Below are 10,038 nucleotides of genomic sequence, written 5' to 3'. Positions count from 1 at the left end.
CACACTACACAGAAAAAGTCCTTGTCAGAGCCCCCGCGCGCGCGCACACACACACACACACACACACACACACACACACACACACAAATCTCCACCCTGCCCTCTTCCTTGAATGGGAACCAAGTGTTTTAATGGTGTTCCTCCCTTTGAATCCTTAACACCAGAAGAGAAGGGACAAAGACATTTCCCTGCCACTTTGAAAGGCTACTAACCTCTGGTCAAGACCAGTGCTGCCCAGTAGAGCTTTAGGTGATGGTGGAAATGGTCTCTCTATAATGTCCAGCATGGTAGCCACTGGTCACACATGGCTTCTGAGCACTTGAAATTTGACTGATGTGAGTTGAGATGCGCTTTTTGGGTAAAATACCAGCAGGATTCAGAAGATTTAATATGAAAAAAAAGTAACAATGTAAACGATGTAGACAATACCGTTTATATTGGTTACAGTGTGAAATGAGAATGCTTCGGACCTATTAGATCCAAAATGCAAACAATTACATTTTTAAAAAATCATTTTATTAGGGACTCATACAACTCTTATCATAATCCATACATATATCAATTGTGCAAAGCGCATTTGTACATTCATTGCCCTCATCATTCTCAAAATACTTGCTCTCGACTTAAGCCCCCTGGCATCAGCTCCTCATTTTTCCCCCTCCCTCCCTCCTCCCTCCTCCCTCATGAACCCTTGATAATTTATAAATTATTATTTTGTCATATCTTGCACTGTCTGACGTCTCCCTTCACCTACTTTTCTGTTGTTCATCCCCCAGGGAGGAGGTTATATGTAGATCCTGTAGATCCTTGTAATTGGTTCCCCCTTTCCACCCCACCCTCCCTCTACCCTCCCGGTATCACCACCCTCACCACTGGTCCTGAAGGGATCATCCGCCCTGGATTCCCTGTGTTTCCAGTTCCTATCTGTACCAGTGTACATCCTCTGGTCTAGCCAGATTTGTAAGGTAGAATTGGGATCATGATAGTGGGTGGGGAGGAAGCATTTAGGAACTAGAGGAAAGTTGTATGTTTCATTGTTGCTACACTGCACCCTGAGTGGCTCCTCTCCTCCCCGAGACATTCTGTCAGGGGATGTCCAATTGCCTACAGATAGGCTTTGGGTCCCCACTCTGCATCCCCCCCATTCACAATGATATGATTTTTTTGTTCTGATGATGCCTGATACTTGGTCCCTTCGACACCTCATGGTCACACAGGCTGGTGTGCTTCTTCCATGTGGGCTTTGTTGCTTCTGAGCTGAATGGCCGCTTGTTAACCTTCAGGCCTTAAGACCCCAGACACTATATATTTTGATAGCCGGGCACCATCAGCTTTCTTCACCATATTACATATATTTAAAAAAATTCATTTCACCTGTTTCTTTGTTCTTTTTAAATGTGGCTACTGGATGATTACAAGTGCTACTTGAAGCTCATATTTCTTTTCTTTTTTTACATAATGCTTTATTTTGTCTTTCGGTGAACAAATTAGGTTCCCGCTGTTCGCATTCTATTTCATGTGGACAGTGCTGGTCAAAGAGAAATGCTAGCTGGCTTTGGCAAAACCTCCCTTGGGGTTCATTCAAATGATTGTCACAATTGTCCACTCAATTGTCCAGTTGTTTTTGTTCTTTCCCTCGCAGGTCTCAGCGTGGCAGAGCGTAGGTCCCTTGTTCAACCCGCGCTGGACTGGCTGCATCACCTGCCAGGGGTGGGGGCTGAGAGGAGCCTGTTTAGAATACAGAATCTAGAGAACCAGCCCCATAAAGTCAGATGTCATACTGGTTGGGAGTCTTTGCTATACCTCAGTCCATAGACGAGTCTGTGCAGAGTTTCATGTAGGAACCACTGCTACAAAGGACAGTGTCCTGGGAAAGCAGAGACCTGGCTTTAATCTCAGCCATCCCACGGACCCAGTGTATGATCATAGGTCAGTTTCTTCTCTGGTTGTGGACGCCACCCCTTCCTTTGCAAAGGGAGGCGATGGAGCCAGCCCCTTCCAGCCAATCTCCTGAGATGCTTGCCCAGAGAACTGGGTGTTTCTGAAGTGCCTTCCCCATCCCTCACGCTTGCTCCCAGTCTTGCCCAGGGCATTCTTAGCCAGTTGTCCCCAGACTCCTCCTCTTCCTGTTTTCCCTGGCCATTCAGTAGCTCCTCATCACAGCCTCCACATTCTGCCTCCCCCACGCCCAGTCTTTCACGTCTGCCCCCCTCCTGGCTCACTTGGCTATCTCATTACCTCCTCCTCCTACCTTGTGATCTTCTGGACTGCCATTGCTCCGCCCACCTCGCGCCCTGGCTAGCTCACTCTTTAGCATCCTCAGGTGAAGGTCCTCTTGTTCTGTTGCTCTAGAGAGGACTTGCTCCCTTGCCTTTTCTGCCCACACACCTTCTCACTATTGAGCACGAACTGCCTTTGACTGGGAGCACCGGCAGGCCCCCTGATTCTGAAGTCGGGAATGTGTTCTCTGAGTGAGAAAATCACTTTTAAAAAACATTAGGTGTGTTACTGGTATTGTGGGTTTACATTTGTGTATGTGTGCGATACAGTATTACACATAACACGCACTTTTCTATTTTAGCCGTTTTGAAACAGACATCCCCATGGCATTAATCGCATTCACAATGTTGCGCATTCATCACGACTCTATTCCTAAAATGTTTTTATTATCCCCAACCATTGGGGGTGAATGACCATTGAGCAGAAACTCTCCATTTTCCCTAGGCAGCCACTATTCTACTCTGGTTTTGTAGATTTCACTTTTCTGGATTTTTCTTTAATATTTCTTATAAATGGAATCACATAATATGTGACTGGCATTCCGTCACGCAGCACAGTTTTAGAGGCTTATCCATATGGTAGCATTTATCAATACTTCATGGAAAAACCCTCTTTTTTAAAGGGCTCAGAAAGCATTGGTCTTTTTGGTTACCATGCACACTAAGACTGTAGTCCTCCAAGCCTGAGCACACAGCTCAGCCTTGCCCCTTATTACCTGTGTGGCCTTGACCTACTTATTTAACTAAGTTTCTTCATCAGCCAAAGACCAAAACCATACTCACTGATATCGAGTTGATTCCCACTCAGCGACCCTATAGGGCCGGATGGAAACTATCCCTGGGGGTTTCCAAGACTGTAACTCTTTAATGTAGCAGAAAGCCTCATCTTTCTCCTGAGGAGGAGCTGGTGGTTTTAAACTCCTAACCTTGCAGTTAGCAGCCCAGCGTGTAACCCCTATGCCATCAGGGCGTCAGCCAATGACAGGAATAATCAGAATAATCACAATTGCTTTTATAAATTGAGTGCTTACTTGATTCCAGGCACCGTGCTATGCACGTGACGTAAATGCTCATATCTGCTCATTTTACTCTTTACAAATGAGGATAGAAAGAAAGTCTCCGAGACACTGGTTGATCGATTTGACCAAAGTCATAGAGCCATAGCTTCATGGTGGGCTGGTTAGATTTCAAACCTTATCTATTAGTCTGCAAACCATCCTGTGGTCATCGCCTCCTCACCACACTGACTGCTTATAGTATCTCCCTCCTGGGGTTGCTGAAGAAAGTGAACATTATGCCTAACACATAGTAAATGCTCAGTGAAAGGTCGTTATGATGACTTTTACTGTCAACTGGAAGTAGACGAGCACCTATTTGCACATGGGGGCCCCACTATAATCTACCAAGAAGAATAAACGTTAACCAGGCATTGTTTAGCTGTCCCTTGGGTTCTGAACTGTCTGTGGGCCTTTGAAGATACCCTGCACACCCTGCAAAGGCTGAATCATCTTTCCCTCAATTCCTGTGCTAATTGATGCGCACAGTTAGACTGTGACCTGCCATTGTAAGAAGAGCCAACAAACACACCCCAGGTAGGAAGTGGTGGCAGAGAGCAGCAAAAACATGCCCAGACTTTGGAGCCAGAAACACCTCTCTGGGTCTCAGTTTTCTCATCTGTCAAATGAGGTTCCTTGTTCCAATCTCAGGAGCTGCTGTAGTTAAACAAGATGAGATCTCTGTCACCGGATGGGCCAGTGTCTCACATACAGAGGGTGCCCAGCAAGTGTGAACCTGCCTCCTAGTCACCTTACCGCTGACCCCGGCCCCAGGCCCCCACCATGGCTTTGCTAAGTTTAAGGATTGTCTAGAGCCGGGAGGAAATCATACCTTAGTCCTTCCCCCACAAATCAGAGGCCAAGACCCTGCTCCCACCTGGGTGCCCTCCCAGTCTTCCCTCCACCAATCCTGCCAGAGCAGCTACCCCGCACTAGTTGACTGTTGGCCTGCCTTCCTGAAGCTCTTCCTCCGTGAAGTTGCCATGGGTACGGAGAGGATGCCTGTCTCAGGTAGAGTCTTTTCTTTCCCTCCAGCCTCACAGGCCAGTTGCATGGAGTCTGTTCCATCTTCTCCCACTGACCGACCTCCTTCGGGGAGGGCCCGTCTTGTCCCGCTCCCTGGAGCTTTTGCTCCTTTAAAAAGTGAGTTAAATGAGGGGGCAAAAAAAATCAACCCATTCCAAAGTAGGAGTTGTGGATTCTAGTCCTGCTTCTGCTTCCAACATGCTAAGTCCTTGAACTCTGCTGGACCTCAGTTTCCCTGCCTTTTCAATGAGCCACGAAGGCTTCATTGTCGTGACGCCATTAGCACTGAGCATGTAGACGGGAAGGGCAGCAGTGACAGGCTCATTTAGTTAGTGTCTCTGAGGACTGCTAAGTGCCAGCCTCGTGGTTTAGGCACTGGAGGGACAAAGTTAAGTAAAAGGCAGTCTTGACCGTCAAGGAACTTGGACGAGGACTGGCTACGTGAACAACAACAAGAAATGATAGGAACCAAACCAAAACCAAAGTCACTTCCATCAAGTCAGTTCTGACTCCTCGCGACCCTGTAGGACAGAGTAGAACTGCTGCTGTGGTTTTCCAAGACTGCTCATCATTACAGGAGAAAGCCTCGTCTTTCTCCCACAGAGCACCTGGTAGTTTTGAACCATTGACTTGGCAGTTAGCCACCCAATGAGTAATCACTTAGTACATGCTGGACTTTGAATTCTCCCCATCACCTTAGGAGGCAGAGCCCATTTTACAGAGAAAAAAACTGAGCTAATCCAGTTTAAGACACTTGCTTACAATTATAGAGCCAGTGAGCTGGGGAGCAAGATTTGAACTCAGGAAATCTGCTTCAGAGTCCACGTGCTCAATCCCTAACTTAGAGTCACGCAAACTTGAGGTAAAACCCAGACTCTGCGTTCTTTTTAAAAATATCTGTCTCGAGTTTAATCCTGAGGACACAACAGGCTGTACTAAAAAGGCCATGGGAAAAACAAACAAAAGTACATCTGGAATTATATGAAATGTTTCTTAGATCCGAGAAAAGATGAGAAGAAAAAGTGAAAAGACTGTGATCTTAGCTGCTCCGTGTTAGAAGAAACGTTAATAAAATCTAGAGACTGATTCCCTCAAAACAAACCAATGCCCACCGGCTGTGGAATCCGAAGAAGTGCAGGCCCGATCTCAGCCACCTGGCCTTGGAAAGTTGCTTTCCCTTCCTGAGCCATGTGTGTGCCTGGCATGCCCCCAAACCAAACACCAGACCCACGCCATTGAGTCAGCTCCCACTCAGCATGGCCCTATTTCGGCGTTCTAAGGCTGTAAAGCTGTATGGGAGCAGGTAGCCTCATCTTTCAACCCATGGGACAATGGGTGGATTTGAACTGCTTGACCTTGCAGTTAGCAAACCAGAGCTCATCTGACAACACATCCAGGGCACCTATGGCTCTCAGCAAAGGGCAGCTAAAAAAATTCTCTGCCATGTTTGTCCCAATGAACTGCAAGGAGTACATCGGTGTTCATTGCACCACAATTCCCCACAGCCAAAGAATGGGAGCCACCCCAGTGTCCATCAACAGGTGGATTGCTCAAAAAGCGACTGTCAACTAGTTGCTTCCCACGTCCTGGTGACCCCATAGGGTAGAATAGAACTGCCCCTTTGGCTTTCCAAGGCTGTAGATTTTTCAGAGAGCAGAGAGCCCTGTCTTTCTCTGAAGGGGCGTCCAGTGAGTTTGAACTGCTGACCTTGCCGAGTTTAGCTAGCTGGGCCCCTCACAGGTGAATAGATAAATAGCGGCGCAGCCTTATTCAGCCATAAGAAAGTGATGACATACTGAGCCACGCTACTTCATGGGTGAGCCTTGAAATGATGCTGAGGGAAAATGAGCCAGACATGGCACAGGTACTCTATGATTCCACTGATACGCACAATCTAGATGAGGCCCATAAAGACCGTCAATGAGTCATTACCATAGGGGCTGGGGAGGCAGTCATGAGGAAGTCCATGGGGACAGAGTTTCTGTTGGGGATGGCAAAAAAGCTTTGGAGACAAATGGCGGCAATGGTGGCACAGTACTGACGATGCTGAGTGCTTCCGAACCACACGCTGAAAAATGGTTACCATGGCACATTGGTGTTATTTCTATCTCACCACAGTTCCCTGATTTGTCTCCCCTACCCCCCACCCCCCTCCTCTTCTTCCCCCGCTGGCTCCCAGGAATCCTGACCTCTGTGAGGAGACGCTGGCGTGTCTGGTCCAACCCAAGCCAGAGAAGCATTAAGAAGGGGCCTTCGCTCTGGATTCTCCAACGCCACACTGACGTTCCAGCCGCGCCGTACTGTCCCTGATGAGAGACTGGGAAAGGAAAGCATATATAAATAGATATATATAGATATATATACAGCGTCCTCGCACTGCTGCTGGGCTGGCGGAGCCGTCTGCCACAGCACCAACCAACCAACATCCCGACACCTGCATTTTCCTTTGCAGATAAATCAAAGAATCGGTGTTTTTTTGGTTTTTGTTTTTAATTCCAAGAAAAATTTTGAAGATAAAATGAAGACAACAAGAGTCCCTCGCTCCCCCCCGTTTTCCGCTGCCAAGCAACAAAAGCAAGCCAGGCTGCCATGATTGTAGCAGTTCAACGGGACTCTGGTTCTGCACGGTTCATTCAGTGGACGAACCGCCCTGTGCCCTTCCCCCGCCTCTGTGGCCCGCCCGAAGGCAAAGGACAATCCTTTTGCAACAAAGCAAGAGAAGTCGCAGCAGCAAGGCACACGCTGTCCAACATTTTTCCAAGAAGGAACACCCCCCCCCTTCAAAAAGAGGAGGAGGAGGAACACGGGGTCCTTATTTGGGGGGTCTTGATACTGGGCTGCAAAATCTACCTTCCTTTCTCCTGCCTCCCCTCACCCTAGACTCCCATGTGTCTTGTCATTTTCTGTCTGGGCTCCCCCTTCGCCCTCCCTCCCTCACCTTCTGTGTCCTGATCTTGCTGGGGGGGGAGGGGGGCACCACAGGACCTCCCTGATGACTCATTGGAAACCCAAAACCAGAAACCGCAAGAACAGGAAACGAAGCCACAGAAGGGAAGTAGACATGGTCTGTGTGTGGTCTCCATATGAAGGTGCAGCTTGTAGGGTTTGTATGGATGTGCTTCTAAGTTATGTATATTACATATAACAAGAAACAAATATTAAAATAAACCGTGCTGGTGAGTATGAAACTGACATTTTAAGATTATAATTATCTGACTGTGATTGATGTATCCCAAGGTTCTTAGATCTCACTGAATGGGCCCAGCAAAAGAGCCCGGGACTCTGGGTGTAGGGGCTGCCGGCTTCAGTGTAGTAATACAGTGTGTGGTGTTTGTAATTGGTTGATTGGTGGAGAAGGGCGGGATGTTCAGAAGGAGCGGAGGGGGCTGGCAAGGAGGATGAAATGCAGACCAGACGTAGTCCCGAACTCGCCAGGCTGACGCCTTTCCCCGGGGCACGCACGGCAACCAAGGCCTGGCCTGTGCTCAGGCCTGGCCTCCACCATTCACAGGCGCTGGCAAAGGTCCCAGCTCAGGCCTCCCCCCGCCTCCCTGGGGGGCATTGGTTTTCAGTACTCTCTTTTTTGGCCACATGTCTGGCCTAAGGCACTCCATCTCCTGCAGAAAAGGGTGCCCCCGGTCATGGTGAGGATGGTGGCTTTGGCCAGGCTGTGGGGACACTCCCAGGGCAGTCTCCTCCGCTGGCCCTTCTTTCTTCTGAGCCATTCCCTTCTTCCTGGGCCCCAGAGTAGCCGTGGTAAGGAGGCTGTGAATGCAGGGCAGGCCCTGGGCGGTCCAAGCTGCATACCCAGAGGCCCCAGGGGCAGGTGGGGTTGCTTACGGGCTCCATCGGTGTTTAAGGCCCTGGCTTGGGGAGACCGCCCCTTCCAACAGCTTCTGAGCTCTGAGCCTGGGTCCTTGAGCCCAGGAATTGCCTCGAGACCACAGAAGCCCTTGGAGAAGATCCTGCCACTAGCTTGGCATTGCCCTCAAGCACACACAGGCTTGCCTGCCAAAAGCTCCTTCCCTGAGCTCAGCGAGTCCCTCCCTGGGGGGAACTGCCCCCTTTGCACTTTACTCAGTCCCACCAGGCCTTCCCAGTCCTGCTGGTAATGCGGTCAATGAATTGTATTCAACACATGTTTACTGAGTATCGATCTGTGCCAGATACCTTGCTAGGGCTGCAAGGGAACGTGTGAGGGAAAGGAGGGACATGGAAGGCCAGCCTGAGTCTCCCAGGGTGGCCGCTCTATTGGGGAACATTTCCCCAAGCTCTCCAAGTTGCTGGGCCCTGGCATTGCCCAGGAATGCTCTCTGGACAGCCCGGGATCCATGTGCCCCCTTGGCTTGCTCAGTGGGTAACTTGACAGCATATACACTTGGCTGCTCAGCTGGCACTGGCCCAGACTAGCATTTGCCTCGGTGGAGAAAGGCAAGTGGGCCGAGAGGCCTGCAAGGGGCCAGCTCAGGCCAGGCCAGTGGGCCCCCACCAGCACCCTTTCCACCCACCAGGTTTTTTTTACAAGCCTGGTAGAGACGCCACAGAACCTCCTTCTGCCCTTCTCATCTTGAGAACACCTACTGTTGGGCCAAACAAGAAACTGGCATGCAGCCAGCCTCTCTGGACGCCCCAGTCTCTGTAGGACCCAGGTGGCCTGGACAGGCACAGAGGGAGGATCTTTGTCCGGGGCTCTGCCTCTCCCCGGCCCTGAGGGGTGACTTCTGGGAAGCGATGAGGTGGCCAGGGAGAGGGCTGTCCAGTCCCAGTGGCTGCTCTGAGCTTGCTTCAGGGAGAAGGGAGCAGCAAAGCAGAATGGAGGACGCTGGTTCCGCCTCACCCTCTGCAGAGAAAATATAGGCATTTGTCTCGTCCGTCGACTTTGCCGTCATGTCTTTCTTTTCAAAGCTTCTCATCCTTTCTGCGCTGCCTCTCCACTCAGGAGGCGAGGTGGGAACAGCCCCGGGGGGAGGCAGTCAGGCTTTCCGGTGGCCAGCCTGGCTCAGCTCCTATCTTACCATGACATCAGGCCAGCCCCTTCCTTTTTGGGGGGAGCCTCGGTTTTCCCACTTACACAACAAGCAGGTCAAGCCCGATGCTCCCCGGGGGCTTTCCCCGCTCTGTCTGCCTTCCGATCTTTGGTTCTCTTCATTTCGCTTCCTCGGGAGCTTTTCCATCGGAGGGTTCAGGAAGGGCCAGGGTCCAGGAAGGGTTTCCGTTTTCGAATCCTGCAAGCACATTCTAAGACTGGCCTGAAATTGCATGAGCAACATCATTTTAAGTATTTTTTTTTGTCCCTGAAAGCACCTTACCAACCAACTGCAAGGCTGTCCTGTCCCTATACTCCGCCCGTGCTCCCCTTCGTCCCAGCGCTGCCCCCCCCCCCAGTGCTCTGTGCTGTATGCGTGTGCTCTCTGTTCTTGTATACTCAATAAAAGTGAAATAAATGTGTTTGATGCTGAACCACAAACTGCCTTGATCTCTCTCCTCTTGGTTACCCCTACAAACTGACATTGTGGGGAGGGTAGATACACCCCAACTTAGAACCCGTGTCTTCAGCACCTACTTGTAGCCTTCAGTGTGCTTCAGCTCGTGGGGGTCGTCTCTGCAGACACACCGGCAAACAGGCGGGGACTCTGGCTTTGGGGAACTCGCAGGCTGGTGGGGGCAACAGGTGAAAC

At 50.1% G+C, this 10,038-nt stretch overlaps 1 protein-coding gene across 11 annotated transcripts in view; it reads left to right on the top strand.

Moving 5' to 3' along the window:
- The window catches only part of EPB41L1 (erythrocyte membrane protein band 4.1 like 1), a 162,555-nt gene extending 152,728 nt beyond the window's left edge, over nt 1-9,827 (top strand). For all 11 annotated transcript variants that reach the window (XM_045295224.1, XM_045295221.1, XM_045295222.1 and 8 more), the window contains one exon: nt 6,540-9,827. In XM_045295224.1, coding sequence (XP_045151159.1) covers nt 6,540-6,548 — 9 coding nt within the window. In that variant the 3' untranslated portion in view covers nt 6,549-9,827. The remainder of the gene's footprint in view (nt 1-6,539) is intronic.
- The last annotated feature ends 211 nt before the right edge of the window (nt 9,828-10,038 follow it).

This window comes from Echinops telfairi, unplaced genomic scaffold (genome assembly GCF_000313985.2).
Source record: "Echinops telfairi isolate 266 unplaced genomic scaffold, ASM31398v2 ScPeMD7_5592;HRSCAF=6446, whole genome shotgun sequence".
NCBI classification, from domain to species: domain Eukaryota; kingdom Metazoa; phylum Chordata; class Mammalia; order Afrosoricida; family Tenrecidae; genus Echinops; species Echinops telfairi.
Note: the sequence above shows the minus strand (reverse complement) of the source record. Positions and strands in the feature narration are given on the sequence as shown.